Source organism: Gobius niger (genome assembly GCF_951799975.1).
Source record: "Gobius niger genome assembly, chromosome: 7".
NCBI classification, from domain to species: domain Eukaryota; kingdom Metazoa; phylum Chordata; class Actinopteri; order Gobiiformes; family Gobiidae; genus Gobius; species Gobius niger.
In genome coordinates, this window is record NC_136858.1 from 19,361,403 (window position 1) to 19,388,012 (window position 26,610).

Sequence of the window (26,610 nt, forward strand, 5' to 3'; positions counted from 1 at the left end):
ACGTTTTTAGTGTTTTATATTTTTACTAGGGCCAGGACTCTTTTCGATTAATTAATTACATAAGGTTTAGTGCAATTAAAAATATTAATCGAAATTAATCGCACTTAACTTTCAATACTTAAGTTTCTTTTTTCCTGAACACGTTGCTTAGGAACTAACAAGTACAGCCGAAAATAGTTTGACTGTTAAACTTGTTTATTCACACAGTTAAGCGCCGACATAAACCTTTAAAAAAAAAATGATTCTCCAAAAAGTGTTTGAAATGTTCACGCAGGCCACACCTCCACTTCAGATGAGTTCAAATGCAGGAAAATACAAAGGCATCTAAAATATACCCCTAAAAAATAAATACAGTATGATGCTTAAATGCGATTAATTGCGATTAATGAATTAATTTCACAGGCCATAATTAACTCGATTTTTTTTTTACTCGAGCCCCACCATAATATTTCCTGTTCAGTACAAATACGCTCATGCTTCTGAATGGAAAGCAGACAGGTTTGCTGGTCGGGCTACGGTTCTGCTGCTTCCTGCTCCGGTCTGGAGAGAGTCTGGTAGCTCCAGGAGGCTTTTTCTCAACATGTTGCTTCAATATCCAGTTTTCCCTTCAGTTTTCCTTCATATTGGAGTCCGTCCCTGAACAGATCACTTGGTCGCGTGACCAGACAGCCGTTGCTAGGATACGGTAAACTCTGTCTGCGGTATTGGTGCAGTTTGAGTCAAGTGTCTGAAGACTGGTCAGAATGGAGATTGTTCACGTTTACACACGGGTCCGCAGTGAGTTCGGCAGGTACTGTCTGCTCTCGGACAGTGGCCCAGAGCTCACCTTGGACCTGCTGCCGGACCCGGGCCTCAGCGCACAGTTCATCCTCCGCACACCTCGGGACCAGGCTACTCAGGCCCGCTGCGACATGTCCGAGCACCAGGTACAACGCGTCAAAGGTTTGAGAACCAACCTTCACCGGCTACTTGTGATCGAAAAGAACTTGTAAAGCCACGTTTAAAAATGTTACAAAGTACCCGCCACACAATGTTTTTCTCACGATTTTAATCTGAAGTGATTATAACTTTGTTACAGCGGGGATGATGACGATGGGGTGTGCAGAAATGAAAAGACCAGTCTAATAAAGGATTGGTAAATTAGCTTTTTACTCTGCCAATATTGTAGATAATAGTTTAAGCCAGCATGATTTAGCATGTCCAAAGTAATCCAAAAGCATGTCAAATAATAAAATACCAAAGAATCTCAGGGGCGGACTGGCCATATGTCTATTCTGGAAGAGCACAGAAGGGCCACCAGTCCCGCCTCAACCGAGCTTTACCCAAATCTAAAAGCTAAAAAGAAAAGCATCAAAATAGCGAGAAAAAGAGGATGAAAAGGCAACAAAAACGTGAATATGAATGATGATGAAAAATAGTTACAAAAACAACATAAATATGACAAAAATGTGGCGACGTCACAAAAAGTTTCCATCACTTTTGTAGGTCTTAGCTTTCAAATGAGGCGTTACATTGTTGATCTCCAGTCGAGAAGCTTTTAGATTTGGGTAAAGCCCAGTATAAAAAAAGCATGAATCTAAAAGGAATTCCGTGGAGTATGGTGTACCACAAGGTTCAATTTTGGGACCATTATTATTTATTATTTATATTAATGATTTTGCTTCTGTTTCTACGACCACCTTTCCCGTTCTTTTTGCTGATGATACCAGTCAAAAAAATTATAAGGCGGGTGGTAAGATGTATTTGTGGAAGTGCACAATTACGGGCCAGGCTGGTCAGAGTCCAGGGCTGTTTTTCAGTCCCAGTCCGCCCCTGCCAAAGATGTAGTTAAAACTCTTTAGTGAGTAAAAAAAACATGACCAAAGACAAAACAGACAGGGGACTACAGGGGTAGAAGTAGGATTTAGGATCATACAACATTGAGATATTGCTGATGGACATTCTCAGTAGTTTTATGGGTAATCTGTAAGTAATCTGGTAGCCTGTTGTCAAAAATCCTACATTATAATATTAATAGTTTTTGTTTGACACAGATGGGTGGGTGTGGCAGAGAGAGTGAAAAGGAGATCATACATAATAAAATATTGAATGTTACCTAGGTCAACACAGAGCGCTTTGAGACAGAGAGCAGTGGGGTGAACCACACCGAGGGAGGCTGGCCCAAAGACGTGGACCCCAACGAGATGGAGCAGACCATTCGCTTCCGCAAGAAAGTGGAGAAGGATGAGGGCTTCATGAACAGCATCCCACAGCTGGGCAACGTAAGGGCAAACAAGTCCCATAATGCACTGGTGCCTTTCCAAGCAGCCAAGGCTCATTCATGCTTGACTTTATGTACACATCCACACACCAAACAAGAGTCTATGTAACACTGTAAAAACAGGCCTTGATTTTCAACATTCACCCCAAACAAATATCATTCTTGTCTATTATAAAGGGTTTACAGATGATGTCACAGAACAGAAGCCAACCGGTAATGCTTAGAATGCTTAGTTATGTTCTTATTTGTTTTGAATTCCCTTAACACTTGGGGTTCTGATTAGAATGAAAATGATGTGCAGCCTTTGACATAATCTGCATACACTGCATGGACTATTGTAGGAGTTCTTGGAGATGTACTGACTTGTAGTAATTGTATTGTTTATGGCAGATCATGGTGCACTGTATTCAGCAGAACAACGCCTTAGATATTTACCAGGAGTACTGCACTGAAGAAGACGATGGGGAGAGCGCTGAGCCGCCATCGGCCAAAACGATCAACGTCTTCAGGTGTGAGCCACAGAACTTCACTGAGGGGAAACCTGAGCACCCAGAGGAAATACAGATGCAGGGAGAACATGAAAACGCCATACAGAAAAACCCAACCTTGTCTGCATCAAACTGAGGACATTCTTATTTTATATGCATTTTCCACTGTTAAAAAAAAGCTAAATCTTTGAGCCACAAAAAACAGAAGAACAAATGAATAGTGTTGATGAATTAACACTGAACCAGCCCTCTGTGTTTCTCTAGAGACCCAAATGAGGTGAAGCGCACAGTCACATGCCTGTCATGGCACCCTGATGGAGGCAAGAAGTTGGCCGGTGCTTACTCCAGTCTGCATTTCCAAACCTCTCACACAAGCTTGTGCCAAGACTCTTACATCTGGGATATTGGTTAGTAAAGCTTCTGCTCCATCATCTCTTCTGTATCCTTTTTTCCAACTTCATGTCCGCTTTAATTGATCAAAATACTATTATTTAGGGTTTGAGCTGTGAGAACAATCATAATGATTAAATGAAAGAGAATGATCATTTGCTGTGTAACCTATGTTACCTTAGTTACATATTAAAGTTAATATAAAGTATACTACTTTATTTCTCCATTGTATTCACAAACTGCACTATAGATTTTAGGCGAATGCTTTAGTTAACTATACTGTATTAAGCAGAGGGATTTTTGTTCTACACACACAGTTCTGAAATTGTTTCTGATAATTGTTTATTACAGAAAACCCCAATCGTCCAGAGTTAACATTGAAGCCAGTGTCTCCTCTCGTCTGCATCGAGTACAATCCCAAAGACCCACACACGCTGGTGGGAGGCACATACAGCGGCCAGATCGGTCAGTGCATTCACTGAAACTCACTCCTGTTCGTGTTTATTTTTGTGTCAGACTGATGAGCGTGTCTGTTGGGTGTGTTTGTTTAGCGTACTGGGACACCCGGAGGGGCAGCCAGCCAGTGGAGCTGTCCTCAGTGGAGCACAGTCACAGAGACCCAGTTTATAAGATCATTTGGCTTCAATCCAAAACCGGGACCGACGCCTTCTCTGCCTCTACAGATGGACAGGTACCCACAATGTACTCTCAGCTTTAATTTACTTAATCTCAGATAGTTTTTTTTAATCGTGAATTATAGATTAGCATCGAACAAATCACAGCCAGTTAAATCCAAGATTTTCTGTAGTTCTCTCAAGGCTATGGTAAAAGTAAAGCCTTGGTTTTATCTATAGGAACCCACAAGGACTGTATGTGCTAGGGATGTTGACAAGAGCAAGGAATGGAAGTAGAGGCATTGAAAACTACAATTGAAATTGTAATTATTCTGTCTGTGATGCATTCAGGTTCTGTGGTGGGACGTGCGTAAACTGAGCGAGCCCACTGAGCGGCTGGTCTTGGACCCAGGCCGTGAGGGAAACCTGGAGCGGGCGTTAGGCGCAATCTGTCTAGAGTATGAACCTACCATGGTGAGTCCCGAGCTCACAATGACCTAGTCTATCTCTAGTCCTGACCCTATGCTTCTCTCTGATCTCAGCCCACTAAGTTCATGGTGGGGACGGAGCAGGGCGTGGTGCTGTCCTGTAACAGAAAGGCAAAGACCCCTGCTGAGAAGCTGGTCTGCACATATGAGGGACATCATGGTCCTGTGCACGCTCTACACCGCAATCCGTTCTTCCCCAAAAACTTCCTGACAGCAGGGGACTGGGCTGCCCGTATTTGGTCTGAGGACATTCGTGACTCTGCTATAATGTGGACAAGGTAATCCACCTTTGGAGCAGTACTGCTTGTCTACTACAAGATTTTGTTCTGTAACTGTAATTTTGAAAGATGTGCTTTTTGGAGGGATTCCTATGAATTTAAAAATACGGTTCGTGTATTAGTAAGATTGTTATTGACAAGATCAACTTACAACTTTTTAATGTACATAGATTACGGCCTTAAAGTCAGATTTGTCCAGAAATGCAACTGTGAAATGAGTCCATGCTCCAAGTAGATTAATGTTTCTTCTCCTGTTACTCTCTGCAGGGGAATCAAAGGTCCAGAGATTCAACAAGGCTAGGATAATTTTGTACCATACTTATACACTCATTGCACTAAGTAGGGCAATGCGAAGCATACAGTGTCTGTGACCTGGCTGTGATGGGCGGGCCACCTTCTTGTCCAGTTCAGGTGTGAGGATCTGCTGTGTGGTTTTCAGGTACCAGATGTCATACCTAACGGACGCGTGCTGGAGCCCTGTGCGACCCTCTGTGTTCTTCACTGCTAAGATGGACGGAGTGCTGGATGTCTGGGACATTTTGTTCAAGCAGAATGATCCCACACTGAGTCTCAAGGTCCGTGTTCACAGCACTCACCCGTGCACCGCCTCATCTAAGCACTACATCAGCTGACTCCCTTCTCCTATTGCTTCAGGTGTGTGACGAGCCCCTGTACTGCCTGCGTGTTCAGGACAGCGGCCGCTTAGTAGCGTGTGGATCTCAGGGGGGTTCTGCTACATTGTTAGAATTCTGCTCAGGACTGTCCACACTGCAGAAGAATGACAAGACCTTGCTAGCCGCTGTGAGTTCTGCTGACCGCAGACACGTTCTTTCATTTCATTCAATCTGGTGTTTATCATATGTGCATATTCATGGCATGTGCGCAGATGTTTGAGCGCGAGGCCAAGCGGGAGAAGATCCTCGAGTCCCGTCAGAGAGAGCAGCGCATGAAGGAGCGTAGCCGTTCAGAGCAGAGCGATGCTGGACGGGACAGTAGTGATGGCCTTGATGCTTACAATGTACAGCAGCTCATGACACGTGCAGAGGACGACTTCTACAGCGTGGTGGAGGCGGAGCTGCGGCGCCGGGATGAGCAGCCTCAGGTAACAGAGCGCATTAAGAGGCTGGATTGAACCACAGTTTGTGAATGCAGGTGGAAGCAGTGGGGAGGGGAGGCAGGTAATAGAGAGAGTTCTGCTTCCGGCGTGGTAGATGAAGCTGTTCAGTTGGACCTGGCCAGTAGACTCCGTTGTCTCATCCCTGAAGGCAGTGCACCCACGGGATCACCCATGATTGTGAATGCTTTGTGGGTTGGGATGGAGTAAATGTCCTGAATAGAGGGGAGAGGGGCACTGATGATCTTCTGATTTGACACCACCAAACCTTTCTGCTGAGGGCACCAAAATGGCTTGCAGTGGCCCAGTCTCCTTTCTTTGCCTGTGATGCAGTGCTTGTGGACAGTGATGTGCCCACCCAGGAATTTGATGCTGTTCACAATCCCCTTTGTTTTCATTTAGAGATCAATTTTGTGTGCACTACGTAGCCAGGCTGCTCACCTCACAGCTGTAATTTTAGTCCGGGAGCCAGAACCCCGTCTCTCCCCTTTTTGATGAAAAAATAATGTGTCCTACGACTAAGAAAACTTTCCGTATCCTGGCCTAAGCCTTATCGTGACTCACATTCCAACAGCGTATGTCTGAAATGCACAATTTTATTTTGTTTAATAAAAATGCCTCTTTTGGACATGTGTTTTACAGGACAAAGGAGAAGAAAATGAAGTGAATGGAGTAAATGGAGGAGAAGAAATGCCATAAAGAAAGTTTGTATTGTTCCTTCATTAAAAACATATATGTTTAAGATAATCCTTCCTTTGAAGGTGTGGAAAAATGAAAAATAAAACTGTGAAGTGTAAAATAACAATGAAGCTTTTGGTGGAGGAAACGCAGTGTAAATGTGTTGGTTACATGTTGCCCTTTTCTGCATGAGTGCTACATTTGTACATGGTGTAAATACTGATTTTTACCTGTTTTTTCTTGTTGCAATAAATTAGTAATTCATGTGTTGGTAATCACTAATATGCTATATTGGACCTGTGGTCATATTCAATGCCTAAAAATACGTGTTGACTCTCTGCTGCATGTGTCAGACATAATTAGAGTCTACAATCTAGATACATCGGACCAAGGAATGAGCGTTGTCTAGATTGTAAGTAACTCACTTTCCCTGGGCCCAGGTTTCACTTGGTCTCCCCAATAAACCGCAATACTTGTTACATAAGGAATGACCCTGTTGACTTAATTTAACACTCAAAGACACTGGTGGCTGCTGTTCTTATCAGCACAAAAACAATGTACAAGAATATGCTGCCCACACACTAGCATACACTCATGTCATCACATGCACGCCCCCACAAGCATGTGCACTCACACTCCTTGTGTTGCCCCTCTCTGAGCTGGAGCTTATATAAGGGCGAGTGGGAGGCTGAGCTATTTCAGGAGCCCAGAAGATGTGCAGAGCCAAGTGTAGGACTGCTGTGAGCCAGTCTCATTCCGAAGAAACTTTTCAACCCTGTAACACAACATTATACCACACATGAACCTTTATGCCCTGTTACAACTGTGCCTCTGATCTTCTGAAATGTGGTCCAAAGTGTAGAAAACGATACAACCATGGTGCATTTACAAAAATGTGGCCTGAGTGTAACATGGATGTACAACATGGCATTTTATAATTTTCAAGGTTCACAGCAATGTTTAATTATTTTCAGCAAGCCATTCTCAGAAGTATCACCGGCATGCAATAAATGTTACTTATGTTACTGTTCTTTCTGCGAAGCCATGGTCAGTCTGATAGACCTGTCAGGACCATCAGACTGGCCACGCCTTAATCTTGGTGTCTGACTAAATAAACCTCGAAATATATATATAGTTAGTTTGTTAGTTATGTATATAGTTATAGTAAAGTTATAAAGTTCATTTATTCAAAAATATTGGTGCAGAAGTGATGGGGGAGAGTGGGAGTGGCTCCTTCAGTTCATTCTTTTTTCTTTTTTTTCTTTTTTGAACCAGTGCAACTGTGGTGGTTTAAAAAGAAAAAAAAGAATGATCTGAAGAAGGCAATACCGAAACGTTATGGCTGATTAATGAATATTGGAAATATTGCTCTCCATCACCTCGGAACCCTGTCCCTCCTCCATCACCTCAGACCCTTCTCTCTCCTCCATCACCACAGAGCCCTCTTTCTCCTCTATCACCTCAGAACCCTCTCTCTCCATCACCTCAGACCCTCCTCTCTCCTCCATCACCTCAGACCCTCCTCTCTCCTCCATCACCTCAGACCCTCCTCTCTCCTCCATCACCTCAGGCCCTCCTCTCTCCTCTATCACATTAGAACCCTCTCTCTCCTCCTTCACCGGAGACCCTCCTCTCTCCTCCTTTACCTCAGACCCTCCTCTCTCTCCTCATCACCTCAGACCCTCCTCTCTCTCCTCCATCAGCTCAGACCCTCCTCTCTCTCCTCCATCACCTCAGACCCTCCTCTCTCTCCTCCATCACCTCAGACCCTCCTTTCTCTCCTCCATCACCTCAGACCCTCCTCTCTCCTCCTTTACCTCAGGCCCTCCTCTCTCTCCTCCATCACCTCAGACCCTCCTCTCTCTCCTCCATCAGCTCAGACCCTCCTCTCTCTCCTCCATCACCTCAGACCCTCCTCTCTCTCCTCCATCACCTCAGACCCTCCTCTCTCCTCCATCACATCAGACCCTCCTCTCTCCTCCATCACCTCAGACCCTCCTCTCTCTCCTCCATTACATCAGACCCTCCTCTATCTCCTCATCACATCAGACCCTCCTCTATCTCCTCATCACATCAGACCCTCCTCTATCTCCTCCATCACCTCAGACCCTCCTCTCTCCTCCATCACCTCAGACCCTCCTCTCTCCTCCATCACCTCAGACCCTCCTCTCTCTCCTCCATTACATCAGACCCTCCTCTCTCCTCCATCACCTCAGACCCTCCTCTCTCTCCTCCATCACCTCAGAATCCTCTCTCTCCATCATCACCTCAAGCCCTCCTCTCTCCTCTATCATTTCAGACCCTCCTCTCTCCTCTATCACCTCCTCTTCTCACTATCCTTTATCACCTCCCCAGAACCCTCTCTCTCTCCATAAGTCGCCATGGCAACGTAGTAAATAGGCAGCTGGCCTTATCTGACCGTAAACCTGCTCCCTTCTCTTCCTCCCTGTTTCCCCGCCACGCTTTGTGTGCGCTCTGCGCATGTCATCGATGATGAGTCAATTACAGTATCCTGTCTCCCACGAAGGCATCTGTTTGAGTATGTCTTCGTGCATAACAGCACCAACAGAGGCGCGCAGGGTGGGCGAGCTGCAGCAGGGGCGGTGAGGCGCGGGAGCAGCTGAGAGCAGAGAAGAGCGGAGTTGTGAGGAGTTGGACATGCACAGTGAGTGAAGCCATGGCGAGCGCTCAGCCCGGGGTGCACGCGCTCAAGCTGCAGCCACCAGCAGTCTCTTACACCCTGAGGACTGGCAGCAACTTCATGAAATGGGATGAGGTATGCCTATATGTCTGTTTTCCTGTAGGCTACTGTCTGGTAAGTGGATTTTAAGTCATATTGGTCAAATGACTCGAGTCTCATCATCAGGTATCTGTTTGGGTTTGGGTTAGTTTATTTATGTAGACCTTCTACAACTGTTAAATTCACATCACACATGAAGATTCCCTGTGTGCTCCTGATCTGTGCAGACCTGGAGGTTGGGGTGGATCAATTCAGTAATACAGGCCCATCACGCGTGTATTAACTTGCCTATTTTGCTGAGAGGTCTTTTCTAACTGGGTGTTAATGGTGTGTCACAGGACCTGTCCACAGTGACTCCAGTGACCCTGCGTGTAGACCAGCATGGATTTTATCTTCACTGGACAGACCAGAATAAGGTTTAGCTCCCCCATACCTCTACAACACAGCCCGCTTTGGTGTATTTTGTTATGATGGTTGAACATTGTTGTTGTTTTTTTCCCCATTTGTTTTGTAGGACACAGAGCTCTTGGACGTGACCCTGATCAAAGATGTGCGAACAGGCAGAAGTACCAAGACTGCAAAGGTAGGCTATGTAACTTCCCTTAAGTTATAGTGTCCCTTCTGCAACTGAAAAGAACCTAAACAAGTAGTCGAAAGCCTTGGTTCAAGCATCTGAACTGGAAATATTCACATTAGAAAGGAAGAAGAGAAGAGAAGAAAGCTCTGAAAATCTGAAAGTAAAGATGTTGCCATTTACAGTGTCCCATGGATTTTATTTGTGTGACTGTGATGTCAGGAGGCCAAGCTGCGAGAGCTGCTGGATGCGGGAAACCTGGTGGGTCGCTTGGAGAACCGCATGCTCACAGTGGTGACTGCCTCTGACCAGGTCAACGTCAGCCAACTCATCTTCATCGCCTCACAGGAAGACGAGGCAAAGGTGGGGTTACTAAAGGGATGACTGTCCTGTCTGTCAATCTTACCAGCGTGTGATGGTTCTGTGTGGCAGGTGTGGAGTGAGGATCTCTTTGCCCTGTGCTCCAACCTGCTCAGCCTCAACCTCAATAGAGAGCAGAGTTTACTGAAGGCGTGAGTAGCAAGCGCATAAACACACAAACACAAACCAGAGCTGCCGCTTCCTAAAACATAGTATATACACTTCAACTAACCCACTGACCTGTCACTTAAGATTTAACTATACAAGGTTACAAAAATGTTTTTACTGGATGTTTTCCCTCTATAGCATATACATATTTTGTTTTTTGTGTTATTTACGAATTCACTACTGTAATTTATCGATTCAACAGGTACGTCAAGCTGACTCTGCAGCTCAATGCAGAAGGAAAAATGCCTGTCAAAAAGTATGTATATCATTCTGACTCTATCTGGGGGGGCTCCTTACAAAATGAATTGCTTACAGCTTTACTCTGATCACACCACTGCTGCATGAATACAGCATACTGTGCTTTACCCAGAAGAGGGATTCAACTGCACAAAACAGAAAATATTACACGCTTTTTCCCCCCTTTTTAGTAGAGGCATACTTAAGCATTGGTCAACAAATGATGGTGTTGTTTCATGTTTTGCTTGTTGCAGTATTGTTCGCCTGTTTTCATCTGATCGCAAGAGAGTGGAGAATGCCCTAGAAAGTTGTAGATTGCCTTATGGCCGGGTAAGGAAGGGTTTCTGGGAGGGATGATGTCTGCGGTAACACTCTTAACTATACCTTTTGTCTCACAGGGCGACAGCATTCGACTGGAGGACTTCAATCTGGACGTTTATCGTAGCTTCCTGGAGATTTTATGTCCACGACCTGAAATAGCCAATATTTTCAAACTCCAGTGAGTACTGAACAGTTCCCTGTGTTTTTACCTGGATTGCACTGGGATTATCATTGGTCTTTACTGGAATAGATACAACAAACATACACTATGTATTGGTTATACTAATTCACAATGCAATATTAAATGGATTATTTAAAAAAAACAATAACTACAGTAATTTCTCAAAGACATCTCACCTCATCAGCAACTACACAGTGGCATTCTGATGTTTGTGTTGTTGCTGCAGAGGAGGGACCAACAGTACACTGACGCTGGACCAGATGACAGACTTCATAAACAGCACACAACGAGATCCACGGCTGAACGAAATCCTGTACCCGCCTCTGCGCCCGCCTCAGACCCTCTCACTGTTAGAGCGTTACCAACACCAAGACCACCTGTTGCAGCAAGGTACAGCTGAGCATGTGGCACCGACTGATCCACACAAAACCATCTTTATGCTTGATGTTCTGGTGCCCTCTCATTCCTCCAGGCCTGGTCTCCCTGCAGGGCTTTTGCGCCTACCTCTCCAGTGACGAGAACGGAGTCATCCCTCCAGAGAAGCTGGACCAGTCTGAGGACATGAGCTTCCCTCTGTCGCACTACTTCATCAACTCGTCTCACAATACTTACCTGACAGGTGCAACAGGACACTTGTCGCCAGCGCTTAACATTAGCACAGTTTATTTTTAACCCATTGGGGTTCATATCTCCACTGGGCAAATGAGCAGTGTGGGTCCTTTGACAAGACCCTTCAAACCGCTTACTTCATAGGCAAATCTTTTAACCCAACAGCCACATTTGGTGTTTACTTTTGCACTTTTTGTGGTTATCAATCAAATACAATTTACAAATAAACTGAAATGGCCTAAACTACATGTCAGTGAGGTCACTACAGAATCTATAGTGTCAGTCAGGCTTAACTGCTTGGCGGGCGAGATTAAAACGCTAAATGGGCCGCATGTGTCATAGTCAGTGGCGTGAAAGGTGTGAATCATGTCAGGGCCTGGTGCTGATTGCTCAGGGGGCTGTTTCTGTCTGTAGGGATGCATGTGTTTGAGTTTAAGTAAGCTGGAAGCATCTTATGCCATGTGGCTGCAGAGGCCATGTCCAGGCGGCCTCTACCTCAGGAGTGGCGATATGAGAACATTGTGATATCTGAGAATGTTTTTGAATGTATAAGCGTGTATAATCTCTTAACAAATAAAGTTTGGTTTGATTGGATGTTGTTGGTGTGTTGTTGCACAGCGGGCCAGTTGGCAGGCAGTTCGTCGGTGGAGATGTACCGCCAGGTGCTGTTGGCCGGTTGTCGATGTGTGGAACTGGACGTGTGGAAGGGACGCACTGCAGACGAGGAGCCGGTCATCACACATGGATTCACCATGACATCCGAAATATCATTTAAGGTACTCTAATCAATCATGTTTGTTGCATGTGTGTAAATAACTGAAGTAAGTCCATTACTTATTATTATTAAGAGAACAGAGTTTAATTTAACGAAAAATGTTTTCCTTTGAGCTTATAGGGGCATTATGCAACTTTTTATGTGAACATTTTTGACTTTTGATATTTGCGACCTTGTAGTGACCCAGTGGCTGTACAAGTGGTCAGCATGGCGCCTTTACTTTGCATCACAGTGGTCTCTAGGACGCTCCAGGAACAATTGTTTAGAAGGTTTTCACTGCAGATGGACCCTCTCATCAGAAAACCTACAAAACAATTGATCCTGGAGCATCATAGAGACCACCGTGATGGAAAGCAAAGGCCCCATGCTGATCACTGATACAGCCATTGGGTCACTACAAGGTCAAATAAGCACGAATGTCAACTTTTTTTTTTGCATAAAATGTTACATAATCCACTTTTAATGGTGGCAATAGATGGTTTGCATCCATAATGTTTTACTCAAAGCAGATACTTAATGATATGGACTAGATTTACATAAAAAAAACAAATTGAAAATATGAATATGCATGTAGCTTTCAACCTTTTCTTTTTGTCCTTTTAGGAAGTGATTGAAGCAATTGCGGAGTGCGCATTCAAGACTTCACCTTTCCCAGTGATACTGTCTTTTGAAAACCATGTAGACTCGTGAGTGTTTGACAAAGCTCACACTTGAATTATATATTATTATTATTTTCTTATTTTCCTTTTCATTTAATGATGTGATATATAAATGTATAAGCATGGTGAAATTAAAAAGAATCTTCAAAGAACTTTTTTCACAGCATTATTGAGGTGTCTTCACTCTGATATTCAACTTCAGGCTTAAGCAGCAGGCCAAGATGGCTGAATACTGTCGCTCCATCTTTGGAGAAGCACTGTTGACTGATCCTCTGGATAAATATCCAGTAAGTTTCTTACAACTGTTACATGAACAAAATTCATGACCTTGCAGTATCATAGTGATCTCTTCGTGAACACTCACATGACCTTATGTCTCTTTCTCATTGACGTGAGGACATGGATATGTTGTCTTTTTAAATTTACCAATGTTTTAAAATGCACATTGTGACACAGTGGAGGTGGTGCTAACAAACAAAGATTTTTTCTTTTCTGTCTGAAAGCTCTTCATCGTGTATGTGTGCAGCTGCAGCCTGGCTTCCCTATGCCCAGCCCCCTAGAGCTGATGGGAAAAATACTCATCAAGAATAAAAAGTCCCATAAACCCTCCCCCAGTGGTGATGTCAAGAGAGTGACGGAACAGGCAGCCAATCAGAATGAGCCGCTGTCTCCTAGCAACAATCCTGGAGGTGAGACCTAACAAAGCAGTGTCTTCATCACAACATGTTTGTTCATCTGCCACTCTCAAATATCAAGAACATCATGACTTCACCAAGGTCCTACTCACAGCATGTGGATGAGTATAAAGATCTTCAAATACTTACCAATGTGAAGCCTTCTGTGTTTTAAAAAGTATATCATTTAACAAAAAGGTCATTAGTCAGTGAAACAGAATGTGTAGAATGAGCAAAAGAGCGGTGTGCTGTAGACAATTAGACAAACTAGAATGTTGTTAAAAGATCCCTAAACTTGTAGAAATACAAAATACTCAGCCAATTCATTCCACCGGAAATACTCAAGTCAAGAGAATTATGCAGGCCTTTGAATTGTTGATAATGGAAGATAGGGATTACAGATGTCAGTATCAGCCATTCATCTGATTTATACAGTCCATGCTGACTGAGATGGTTTTAGTTGGTCAAGGCAGGGGAGAAGGAAGGGAAGCTGCAATTGTCAGGGATGAAACTCGTTCTCAGTGACATTCTCAATGGTGAGTCTCTGCAGGCCTACAGATGAAGCATGAAGCTCATTCTTTTATTCTGACAGAGATTGAGGCTGAGAGTGAGGAGGATGAGGATGATGAAGACGATGATGGTAAAAAGGTCAGTGGTAACACTGAGCTGTTGTGCTTTGTGGTGCCTTCAATTCATCTGTGGTTCATGCTCCTGTTGCAATTTGCCGCTCACTGCCCCACAGGGCGCTCTTCCGTTTGTCCGTACGTTTGGTTATATAGATGTGTGCTGTATCTGAGTGGTGGAAGTCCACTACCTGCTGTAATGTGACTATTTCTTGTACCTGTGTGGTCCATCTGAGTTTTTCATGCTGACCCTAGTGCGTGTGCTGTGCAGGGCTCAGCGGAGCGGGAGGCTGTGGCCGCAGAGGAAATGTCCACTCTCGTCAACTATGTGCAGCCCACCAAATTCAACTCGTTTGAGGCCTCCAAAAGTAAGAAGATTGTTTCTTGAACTCTGCAGTGCCTGTATCACGATAAGAAAAATATCAATTAAGTGTAAATCATGTCAAAGTTGTATAAAAGAGCATAAAAAGGATTTAAGAAAAGTATCTGAAGTATCTGACTTTCAAACTGTCAAATGTGAGCGTCAGTCACTCGGGACCCATTGTACTAGCACATCTTATGGTGTGAGCTTGTGAGGACAAAGACACATCCCCTAATGATGTGTGTGTGACTTTCTGTTTGTCTTGTGCAGAGGCGGCCCGCTCCTACCACATGTCATCTTTTGTGGAAACCAAAGCTTTGGAGCATCTCACAAAATCACCAGTGGAGTTTGTCGAGTATCCATGGCTACAAAGTCCACCGCTACAACATCCCATGGCAACAATTTTGATATGTTTGCATTTTTATTGTGATAGCTTGCACATTTAAACACATTTAAAAACTGTGTGAAGTATTTGTGTATGCACATGTGTTTCATTCAAAACAGAACCCTCATCATTCTAAGTGTCAAAGAAAATAATAACAACTCGGGATCATTTAGAAAGTGTTTGCGCATGTGTTAATGATCCCTCAGAGTACACATTCATTTGACTTCTGTCAATCTATTTGATTAGTGTTGCCATGCTCTAATGTCATCTGCATGACATGTATAGTATTGTCCACTTTCTCCTTGACAAACATGTACTCACAGATATAATAAATCCCAGCTGAGTCGCATCTACCCCAAAGGGACCAGAGTGGACTCGTCCAACTTCATGCCTCAGCTCTTCTGGAATGCCGGGTGTCAGCTGGTGGCACTCAACTATCAAACTATAGGTGAGAAGATCACACTCTCTGTTGGTCTCATTTTTATCCAACCACGGTACAAAATTAGCATATCAGCAACTATAATGCAGGCTAATAAATGAAGTGGTGCATGTAGTATTTGTAATTGATTGTTTTCGTCTACGATACAGATATATCGATGCAGCTGAACCTCTTCATGTTTGAGTATAACGGTCGGAGCGGTTACAGACTGAAGCCAGAGTTCATGAGGAGGCCTGACAAACATTTTGACCCCTTCACAGAGAATACTGTGGACGGCATTGTGGCAAACACCCTGTCTGTAAAGGTGAGTAGTTGGGCGAGTGCTGGGTTCGATAGTACTGGTTGATGTTACCGATTGTTTGACTGGGAGCTGCTGCTGCTGAGTGGGTAAATGCTTGCACAGGTGATCTCAGGGCAGTTCTTGAGTGAGCGGCGGGTAGGCGTGTATGTGGAGGTGGACATGTTTGGGCTGCCCGTGGACACAAGGAGGAAAGCACTCAGAACTCGAACATCTCCCAACAACAACGCCATCAACCCCGTGTGGGACGAGGAGCCTATCATCTTCAAAAAGGTGGGGACCTATCCCCTTCACAAAGATGGTAAAAGGGTTTCATTGCAGCATTGATGAGCCTGACAACACTGTTTGACGCCTCCAGGTCATTCTGCCCACTCTGGCCACTCTAAGAGTTGCTGCTTTTGAAGAAGGAGGGAAGTTTATCGGGCACAGGATTATCCCTGTGTCAGCAATACGGCCAGGTATAGTTTTATTTCAGTTCAGTTAGCTTTAACATCAATTCTATCAATGTGAAGCTTTAAGATTCAGATATGATATATATTCAGCATATGGCACATTTTTGTAATTTCCACATGAAATTGCTTTCTCTCCGCTCAGGTTACCGGTACATCGGCCTGAGGAATGAGAAGAACCACCCCCTCATCCTGCCTGCTGTCTTTGTCTATATAGTGGTCAAAGATTATGTTCCTGACACTTTCGCAGGTAACAAAAGGTTCAGATGGTTCAGATTACATATTTTAACAAGAGGCAAAAAGGAGTTTGAAATGGAATTAAATAGTAGGATATATACTTTTATGAAATTAGACTTTAACTTATCAAACCAAAAGAATAAGGATGTACTGTGAAATGAAAACTATGAATGACTTTAGTGCACTTGTCCTGTTGATATAAGTTCTAAATCTGTAAAGTATATTGTATATTAAAGTTCAATTAAATGGGAAACAAATCACCCAGAGACAGGAGTATTAGTTTCCCAGGTATTTAACATTTTAAACAAATACATTTTAAACTTGTTACCGTTTTTTATGGTACTACCATGAGATAAGAATCATTTCTAAATCTCTCCCATGACCGATGCTTGCCTTGTTCAGATGTGATTGAGGCCCTGTCCAACCCCATCCGCTATGTGAACCTTCTGGAGCAGAGGTCCAAGCAGCTGGCTGCTCTGACGCTGGAGGAGCCTGAGGAGGACACACCTACAGAGGTCTGCATTAATGTACCATCAGCTCAAATCAAAGGTATTTTCTCTAAATGGATTGGTGGTGCTGTGACTCCAGCAGACTGAAACTGACAACAGTGTTGAGAGAAAAGCTGATCCCAGAATTGCTGCTGTTGAAAATGGCCTGAGTTCAGCTCCTGGGCCAGTGGGGCCTGCTCCTGTGGCCACCACTCCCAAAGCTTCAGCAGCCATTCAGCATGCAGCTTCAGCAGGTAACTCTTACAAATCATCACAGTGCACTTCCTGTACATGGACTGAGCTTATCTTTGGTCTTTTAGATACCACCAGACCCCCACCCAAGTCTGAAGACCATGTCTTAAGTGTTTTAATTGGTGAGTATAGAATGGGTTTTTATCATTATTTACTTAGATTATCTTTAAATTATAGAATTGTCCAATTATAATTCCCTGTGAACTGCTAATCTATGCAATGCATTTTACTGGCCATATTCTCTAAAGATGTGTAGTGTGTTATGTTAATTCAGCAAAATAAAAGGGTACTGTCCTGTGCAGCCTTGTGTCAGTAACTGAAGCATGTTGTGGCCTTTGTAGACATCCCAGTGTGCTCCATGGAGAATATGCAGCAGTCCAAGCAGTACCAGAGAGAGCAGAGGCGACAGAGTAAAGAGCTGAAGGAGCTTCTGAAGAAGCATCAGAGGAAAACAAGTCAACTACTTCAAGACTTAAACAATAAGTACAAACGGGTGGCACGGCAGCACAGCAGGTGAATTTTATTTATATATTTATTTGAATTTTAATGATGCTATCTTTCTTATGTTGTTAAATTAATGCATCTGTTAAAATATGAATAAAACACACATCTTACTCATTGGCTGTAGTGTAATTAACATGTTGGTGTTCGATTACTTTTTGTCTCCACACTGTCTGACAGAGCAGAAGAAAGTGAGCGGGAGGAGCGCCTCCTTCAGGTGAGGGAGGAGCAGCAGCAACAACTTCTGTCTCTGAGGCAGGAGCAATACTACAGCCAGAAGTATCTACAGCGAGAGCACATTCGAGTGGTATGACTCTTCAATAGTGTTTGTAACTGCTCACTCACACACCCTAAGCAGATTTTTGTTGTTGTTCTCAGCTGACGGAGCGACTGAGCAGCTTGGCAGAGGAGCACCACTGTGTCCAGACCAAGAAACTTGGTGACATTCATGACAAGTAAGACTCGATATTACACTGCTAGTGCTGCAGCAGCGTTAATATTCAGATTCATATTCATATTCCAGTGTGCACAACAACTAGATCCCATGTTGTTATAACTTATGCCTACAGAGAGAAAAAAGAACTGAAGCGACTGATGGATCGAAGGAGAACTGAGAAGATCAACCAAGCCAAAACCAAAGAGAAACACCTGGCACAGGAGTACGACTTTGTCTCTGCACATTTCACTACCTACACCTAAAGTCAGTGTAGAGGGTTCACATACAAACATGGGGATGTTTCCTTTTACTCACACAACACACTTTCACTTCACACCTGCATATTTTGTAAAAGCATGTAAAATATGTGTTGTCTGAGAGGGAATCAGCCTGGCCTTTGTGGGATCCGTACTAGCACAATATCCTTTACAACACCTTATTTTTTTCTTCACAGATTTTTGTTTGAATGTGGCTCTAATATAGCATGACTGTTTCCTTTTGCCTGTAAACGTTACATCGAAATTTCACTGCACTGTCTGTCAAAGTGCTATAACATCACAACTGTTTGTCAATATAGAGAGAAGATTGAGATCAACAAGTGCTATGTGAATGAGGTGGTCCAGAACATCAAGCGGGTGAGACTCTTGTCTAACTCTTGTCTCAAAGTGGGTTGGACTGTGTGTGATGTGGACGGTTCACAGTGTGTGTGTGTTGGTTTTTTTGTAGTTAGAAGAAGCCCAGACTAAACGTGCGGAGCAACTCCAGGAACAGCACACAGAGCTCTTGCAGCAGATCCAGGGAATGAAGCCCAGGGTATGGTTTAAACTTCCGCACCCCAGATCAAATAATAATGAAGCAGGGGGAAATAATAAAAGACATAGGGCCAGATCTTGAGATCATCTAGCGATATGGTGTTTTCTGAGTGGCGGGTCTGTTGCGCTATGTGCCTTCGCCACTTGTGAGAGAAAAAAAAAGTTGACTGAGGTGTGGTTTGCATTCATTTCCTTGTTTACATCACGCTGCCTAGTGTTCTTCCTTAAAAAACCTAAAACTTTATTAACCCCATCGTGAGCTAAACAATGTTCGTGTCTCAAGAGAAAGTGATGTCACCTACAGCCGGTCCTGCTGTGGCGCGGATTGGCACTCGCTTGGTAGTAAATTCGTTACCGAGCTGTATTAATGTAAAAAAAAATAAGCCAGCCTGCAGAATTAATCCCTTGTAGCTACTAAATATGGAAGCCAATTCTAGTTTTATCCCTTTCTTCCTCACAAAGGTCTTCCAGAGCACACAGATTTCTGGGTTTTCTGTCACACACTTGTTCTCCGGCCTTTCTTACATTGATATCATTTTGAAAATGAAAATAGATTTTATGATTTTTTTTGTTGCTTTTTTGCTTTTTTGAATGTCTCATCTACAACCATTCCTAATGACTCTTCGACATTATTTAATCTTCCCCTTGCTTCATTTACATTATTAGGGATTCTGATTCAGTGTGCATCCCACTGTGGGTATAGGAAATGTATACCTGAATGATCTCAAAATGCACAGCCTGTACATTAATGATGGTCACATAAAAAACACTCTTTAGCCACATTTTGTCATACATCTGGATTTGGTGATCAGTTGGACTATGAGTGTGTGTATGCATAGGATAGTGTTGTTTAGTTCTATCAAATTGACCTTGCAACAAAAAGCAATAAATTAGGTTGATTAGTGACATTTAAGCGCGACTTGTTAATCTGTTTTTTGAGAATATCATTGTGGTTGCAGTTGCAAGGGGCCCTGGAGGCAGAGTTCCAGGAGAAGTTTCGGTGCTTACCAGGAGAGATCCAAGACTTTTTGATGGACAGATCATCAGATGTCAGAGGTCAAAGCAAGTCCAGATCCTCCACACCTCATGAGACTCTGTCAGAGGAGGACTGATGAGGATGGATATGCTTCTTACAAGACTGTTACTATTTCCCTGCAACCAAGTTGTTACAACATTCAACACTTTTGCTTACTTTCAGCTTTTTATGCATGATGATTTATCTGTCCGGTCTTCAAATGTACAACACCTTTTTTTCTCGAGGAGAATATATTCCACGCGCTCATGCCTGGAGAGAAGCTCCTCTTTGTGAATATCTGTTGAAAAGTGATGGGATTGAGTTAATCCTCAGACATTGAGCAGATTGAGAGTCTCAAAATTCAATTATTTGTTTGCATGCATGCTAGCCCTAGCCCTTCAGAGTGCATGCACTTTGCTTATGTACAAACCTGACTCGATGTCCTTAATCACTCAGGACAATAAGGACTTTCCAGTCACTGGAAGAATATGATTTAAAGTAGTCTTAGGTCAGATGCTCTTCCTTACGCAGTCCTTTGTATTTCTCCATATGGGTTTTACAATGGGGAACTTGTGGATCAATATTCATTTCTGTATTTTTGGGTTGTTGTGAATGACACGTTTCTTTGGAAGAAGCATGCGCCTCTCAAACTGCTCACCTCATTTTTGCTGTATACAATACAAAGTCATGTTCCTTTAAGAGGTGTAATAAACAAATTATTTATTACTAACATCGACCAGACCAATTCCATTCAATCAATCAATCATTTGGTATAATTTGTGAATACTAAGGTGTGTAGTTGAGTTGGTCAGTGCTACTGAGTTTCAGTTGCTCTCTGATAATTTCCTGAGAGTTGAGACTGTGTTCACTGCTGCACCTGAGTTATGATTTAATCAATAGCTAAAATATATAAATAATATAAATTATAGGCCTTATTGTGACTTTGCTGTACACACAGGTCTATGCCTAAATGGTTAAATCACCGCCACTCAGGGCAGATGAAAGCATTAGGCTACAAGCTGCATGTCTAAAATGTGAATTTTTAATTGCCTGTATTTTGAACCAGCAAGGCATATTAGAAATATCAACCCTGCTTCATTGGCCAATAGATGTCAGCAAAGAGCCGTCCATCCTCCTGCAGTAGCAGAAGCAGCTCCTCAGCATCAGCAACAGGGACGATCTGACGCGTCGTTCTCCTCTCCATCGCTCCTCTTTGCGGACCCTCTGTCGGACCGAGTGCCATGGACAACACCGGCAAAGAGAAGGAGGCCATGCAGCTGATGGCTGAGGCTGACAAGAAAGTCAAGGCGTCCGGCTCGTTCCTCGGAGGGATGTTCGGGTAATCGCTCTTTCTGTTTCAGCTGCTGATGGGGGAGGGACGGGCCCATCTCTATCTGTATCCTTGGCGAACAAACGCTTGTTTTCAGTCTACCATGTAGTAGCCTAACCAGCTTTACATGACTCAACATATGAGTTTCCATTAAATCATGTGCGGTGCGCAGTTTTAACCACTGTGACATTCTGTCCTTCGCGGGCCTCCAAATTTTTTCATGCGCCATCGACTTACAGAATCGTTTCGGCCGTCATAGCGCACAGCGGGCACAGTGGGGCCCGTTGTCACGCACTCATCACTGAGATGTGGTGCTGTGGACCGACTGAGTCCTAGGCTGAGCCGTGTCAGGTGTGAAATAGGACAGGGTCCTAAGTGGATGTGCCAGAAGCTTGAGTGGGTTGCGTGAGCGGATGTTTATGTTGCAGATGTACAGAAATAGGGTTGGCTATATTTTACATATAATATGGTGTACATAAACTACCATTGCTGATAGCCCACATCATAGTTTTCTTGATCCTTGCGCTTGAGTCCCGAAATCGAAACAGGATCGTAGATTTGTAGAAAAATAAGTAGGCTTTTTTTGTTTGGGATATTTTTGGGCTATGGCATGTGTGGGAAGTAGGCCATCTCAGGAGAGACTGTGGATTTCAAAATAAGTGTTTAATAGAACAACTTCATTTTCCAATTTAGCCATGTTTTTACAGCAAATATTGCCCCTAAGGTGTCTGCTAGATGTACAGCATATGTAAATGAGCTCATAGGAACAAACTGGTTCACAGAGTCACATGAGGTTTATCAAATGACAAACAAATACTGTAGGACCCTCAGACGCACAATCCTCCTGCTGGCTGTAACACAGTTCTGAAGATGGAGTCTGTGTGTTGCAGGGGGAACCACAAAGTGGAGGATGCCTGTGAGATGTATGCCCGAGCTGCCAACATGTTCAAGATGGCCAAGAACTGGAACGGTGGGTGCATACTCCACACATGTGCCCTACAAGCTCACGCCCAGCAAAATCTGTTTTAAATAGGACAGCAATACTGTTCCTGCATGTCATAACTAATGCCAAGCACAGCTGAAAAATCAAAGGAGAACTTATCTTTCTGTTTTTCCCTAACCATGTGCTTTTGTACATGTGTTTGTGTGTGCATGCGCGTATGCGTTCCCTGACTTCAGGGGCCGGAAACGCCTTCTGTCAAGCTGCCCGACTACACATGCAGCTACAGAACAAACTGGACTCTGCCACCAGCTTTGTGGATGCCGGAAACGCCTACAAGAAGGCCGACCCTCAGGGTGAGTACCATGACTTATGGGGTTGGGGTTCAGCCAAGGAGTTGAAATGAGTCTCCTCTGCAGATCAATGGGGCACTGTCTATCTGATTTCAAATTACTTTCCTTTACTAATAATAACGTGTTAATTTTCCTCACCAAAAAATCTGGTTTGGAGAGTATTATTTGGTTGCAAATCTGCAAATAAGTACTTTACCTGTGTTTGCTCTTTGTCTTACACAGAGGCCATAAACTGTCTCAACCAGGCCATTGACATCTACACAGACATGGTACTTTTCAATAATCCACAATTGAATGCTTCTCCTTTGTTTTTCATATGCTCTTCTTTTGCTCGTTGATGTGCCTGCACATTTTTATGTCTGTTTTGCTCAAATTCATTATTGGTTCTTCTCGTGCTCCAGGGCAGGTTCACCATCGCGGCCAAACATCACATCACCATTGCAGAGATTTATGAGTCAGAGCTGGTGGATATCGAAAAGGTGAGACTGGATTGTTGCATCCAGAGCCTCTGTCTGTGGCAATAAGGCAGTATGAAGTTATGAACATGTGTGTTTGTTTCCAGGCCATTGCCCATTACGAGCAGGCAGCAGACTATTACAAGGGCGAGGAATCCAACAGGTAAAACACTCAAGAACTTAGAGTATTTACAGAAGTCTCAAAACTCAATTGCCAACTGGGTAGGAAATAACCAGTCAAACTGTAGTCATCCTCCCATCAAGCTGGACTACAATTTCTACAAACATTTGAAAAGGTGCCATGTTTAGCGAAGTTTAGCTAAGTCTAAGTGTCATTTTAGCTCTGCCAACAAGTGTCTGCTGAAGGTGGGCCACTACAGTGCCCAGCTGGAGCAGTACCAGAAGGCCATCGAGATCTATGAACAGGTAACATACACACAATGAAATTCCTGTTTATCTACCGTGAATCAAAAAGTCAGTTTAGTTTAGTGACAGTGTTTTCTGTATGTTCTGTGTTTGAGGTCGCAATGAGCACCATGGACAACCCTCTGCTCAAGTACAATGCCAAAGAGTACTTCTTCAAGGCTTCTCTGTGCCACTTCATTGTGGATGAGCTTAATGCTAAGGTAAATCCTGCGTCAAATGAACTAGATCTGCATGACCTGTTATGATTGTGTAGGGATCTGTCAAATAGACTTGAAACAAAACATAATGTTTTGTTTGTTTGTTTGTTTGTTTGTTTGTTTGTTTGTTTGTTTGTTTGTTTGTTTGTTTCAACATTTTGAGGAAGCATGTCATGTGCAACATTACAAAGGCATTTCCACCCCTATTCTCATGCTCCAGTGGAAAGCTGTGAAAAATAAAAAATGAAAAGCTTTTGTAACATCTGTATTTGGCCACATAGACAAACATTCTAGCTTTCACAACGGAGAAGACCCAGGGCACTCTTGTAAAAGAGATTTTTAATCTCAATGAGATTGTTCCTGCATAAATAATTTGACCTCAAAATGTACCATATCAAATTGTGTTTCTACCTCTGGGGGATGTTGTTTTTCGTTTTTCGTCAAGAATGAAATGCATGACCCTGCAGTAAAAGGCATATAAATCCGATAATACAAAGGTCCTGGGGAAACTGAAATAAATGATCAACAAATACTGTCAATTGAAGACCCAACCTCTATAATCATAATAATAATAAATAATAAATAATAATAATAATAATAATAATAATAATAATAATAATAATAATAATAATAATAATAATAATAATAATAATAATAATAACAACAAAAAATAATAACAATGTTAACTTGTATTGTGCTTTACAAGCATGCGTTGACTAGCTTCTGAAAATGCTACACTGTTATCATCATTCATCATCATTCATTCACTCAGTGATGGTAAGCTACTGCTGCCCAGTGGTAGACTGATGGAACTGAGGCCGGTACTCTGTACCATCAGCTCCTCTGATCACCAACAACCATTGACTCACACGCTACATCCATACGGGTGGTGGGTGAAGTGTCTTGCCCAATGACACAGCTGCCGGCAAGCTTTAGTTTATTGGACCCTCTCTATCATCTGAGCCATTGTCGCCCCATTTGTATTCGTTCCATTATGAGCTACTAGCCTTGTGTTTAGTTTGAAGATGAAAAAAAACATTCATTACAATGCCTGTCATTCTCCTTAGAGCCACCGTTCATTTTGTGTGTTTGTGGTTGCAGTTGGCAATAGAGAAATATGAGGAGATGTTCCCAGCATTCACAGACTCCAGAGAGCTCAAACTCCTAAAGGTATCACTTTTGCACTTCTCTTGGGCACACGTACACATGAGAAACAATCAGTAATGACAGAAGTCCTACACTGACCCACAGTACACATTGCAAATGCTGTTGGCATGGAGTAAATTCATGAAAATTGTTCACTCTCTGTTCACAGAAACTGCTGGAGGCTCATGAGGAACAGAACAGCGAGGCGTTCACAGAAGCGGTAAAAGAGTTTGACTCTATTTCTCGTCTGGACCAGTGGCTCACCACAATGCTCCTGCGGATCAAAAAAACCATCCAGGGTGATGCTGGTGACCTCAAATAAACATTATATATCCTGTTCAAAGTTAATGTGGGGAGGGTGGGTACTGAGGACATCTTCAGCTGTACATATCAGTGCATGTCACCCCAGTGAGTCGCATCACTTTTATCCACACGCCCCAGTCCTCCAACTCAACAGTATTCCTCTGTAAAGACTGGGCAGCTTCAACTGTCATTGCATTTGTGTAAGATGAATACTTGATGGCAAAATGTATAAGAACTGATTCTGGACATATTTGTGTTATTTAAATACTTTATGAGATTGTTATTTAGTGCAGAAAATAATATTATGATATAGTATTATTTATTGTTTATTCTGGTGCTGAATGTTAGAAAATGTGAGCCCTCTTTGTCTCCCTCACAAAAAATCCTCCCACCCATCAACAGTGGCGACTGGCTGACTCCGCGTGCTCCGATCAATAGCGGATGTCAGTAACTCCTTCTGTGTCAGTGCATGTCTCTCATCATGTTCATGTTCTCCTTGTGCAATTCACTGCAGCACTGTACATGCAGGTTGCAAATATTTATGTGTAATGAGTAAATGTTACAATAAAAGCACCAACACTCACTGTTCATGGATGTCAAGTTTTTAGAGTTGACCTTGCCTTTGCAGCCTATTTTACATGAGCTTATGCATTTACGAGACAATTTCATTTATGGAATGTCTGACTAAAAAGGTTTAAATTGTTGATTGAATTATAATGAATTAGTGCAAAAGTAGTTGTTCTAGAATATTTTTTATTATCATTGAAATTATTATAAATACATTTAATTTTCCTTCGAATAGTGTTGACAGGTTGAAAAAGGGTGTTGGGGTCGCAGATCTATCCATCGTTCAAATATGCTAATGTACTCTCCAACCAATAACCAACAACAAATGACTACACTTTTTTTTTTTATTGCGTTGAAAAGTATACAACATGTATACAGAGTATGCCGGGGGTACTGTACAATACAATTATACAGTTACAAATATATTGTATTTTGAGCAAATATTGATTGTTTTCAGAGAGTTATCAGAGCCTTCCAAAATCTTCGTATATGAGAGTTGGGTTTCTGCTTATTTACATTTGTGGATATACAATTTGGACAAAAAGGATGAGTAAATTAATGATACAATAAATGTATAATTAATACATTTATTTTGTTTCTGAAGAAACAAAAAATAACGTTTTCCCATGTCATTGTAAAGTCTTTGTGATGTTCAAGCATAAAACTGCAGAAGTCCTTCCAGAATTTCTTGGGGTAAGAGCGTGTCCAAAAAAAAAAAGTTGTATTGTCTCTGGATGATCTCCATAAAAAGAGCAGTTCACATCAATGTCCCTTTTGAATTTAGTCATAAAAGAATGAATTAGATAATATTTATGGATGATTTTGTACGAAACCTCATTTTTCCATGAAATATTACCTACAAATTGAGTCCAACATGATGCAACATGGGGAGTAGATTCGAGCTCTTTCTGGAATAAAGCACGAATAACAAATGACTACACAACCCATAAGACCTTGCGCTTCTTACGCTACTCTCAGTTTCCGGTATT

The 26,610-nt window shown here is 42.7% G+C and overlaps 3 protein-coding genes across 4 annotated transcripts; all 3 read left to right on the forward strand.

Annotated features, from left to right (window-relative positions):
* The first annotated feature begins 707 nt into the window (after positions 1 to 707).
* Positions 708 to 6,360, forward strand: dnai2b (dynein, axonemal, intermediate chain 2b). The gene is made up of 12 exons (XM_079559491.1): positions 708 to 926; positions 2,100 to 2,261; positions 2,651 to 2,769; positions 3,013 to 3,155; positions 3,490 to 3,603; positions 3,690 to 3,829; positions 4,104 to 4,226; positions 4,295 to 4,518; positions 4,958 to 5,093; positions 5,173 to 5,319; positions 5,405 to 5,620; positions 6,275 to 6,360. Exons 1-12 carry the CDS (start codon positions 744 to 746, stop codon positions 6,329 to 6,331), a joined length of 1,764 nt encoding a protein of 587 aa, XP_079415617.1. The 5' UTR covers positions 708 to 743; the 3' UTR covers positions 6,332 to 6,360.
* A 2,292-nt stretch (positions 6,361 to 8,652) lies between these two features.
* Positions 8,653 to 20,590, forward strand: plcb1 (phospholipase C beta 1). 2 transcript variants are annotated; one of them, XM_079559514.1, is made up of 32 exons: positions 8,653 to 9,086; positions 9,389 to 9,466; positions 9,565 to 9,633; positions 9,847 to 9,987; positions 10,057 to 10,136; positions 10,355 to 10,408; positions 10,644 to 10,719; positions 10,788 to 10,888; positions 11,118 to 11,281; positions 11,364 to 11,510; positions 12,119 to 12,276; positions 12,879 to 12,961; positions 13,137 to 13,221; positions 13,461 to 13,623; positions 14,201 to 14,256; positions 14,503 to 14,599; positions 14,863 to 14,947; positions 15,301 to 15,425; positions 15,566 to 15,720; positions 15,820 to 15,987; positions 16,073 to 16,172; positions 16,309 to 16,413; positions 16,803 to 16,915; positions 16,992 to 17,142; positions 17,209 to 17,262; positions 17,482 to 17,653; positions 17,822 to 17,948; positions 18,020 to 18,096; positions 18,211 to 18,300; positions 18,655 to 18,712; positions 18,804 to 18,890; positions 19,849 to 20,590. In XM_079559514.1, exons 1-32 carry the CDS (start codon positions 8,988 to 8,990, stop codon positions 19,999 to 20,001), a joined length of 3,471 nt encoding a protein of 1,156 aa, XP_079415640.1. In that variant the 5' UTR covers positions 8,653 to 8,987; the 3' UTR covers positions 20,002 to 20,590. The 2 variants fall into 2 exon arrangements, with proteins under 2 accessions (XP_079415640.1, XP_079415639.1); XM_079559513.1 differs by having other exon boundaries at positions 8,657 to 9,086; positions 16,989 to 17,142; positions 19,849 to 20,589.
* A 443-nt stretch (positions 20,591 to 21,033) lies between these two features.
* On the forward strand, positions 21,034 to 25,642 carry napba (N-ethylmaleimide-sensitive factor attachment protein, beta a). Its single transcript, XM_079559831.1, has 10 exons — positions 21,034 to 21,243; positions 22,125 to 22,204; positions 22,414 to 22,530; positions 22,750 to 22,796; positions 22,929 to 23,006; positions 23,090 to 23,145; positions 23,324 to 23,408; positions 23,504 to 23,608; positions 24,707 to 24,775; positions 24,921 to 25,642. Exons 1-10 carry the CDS (start codon positions 21,146 to 21,148, stop codon positions 25,071 to 25,073), a joined length of 888 nt encoding a protein of 295 aa, XP_079415957.1. The 5' UTR covers positions 21,034 to 21,145; the 3' UTR covers positions 25,074 to 25,642.
* Positions 25,643 to 26,610: the final 968 nt, after the last annotated feature.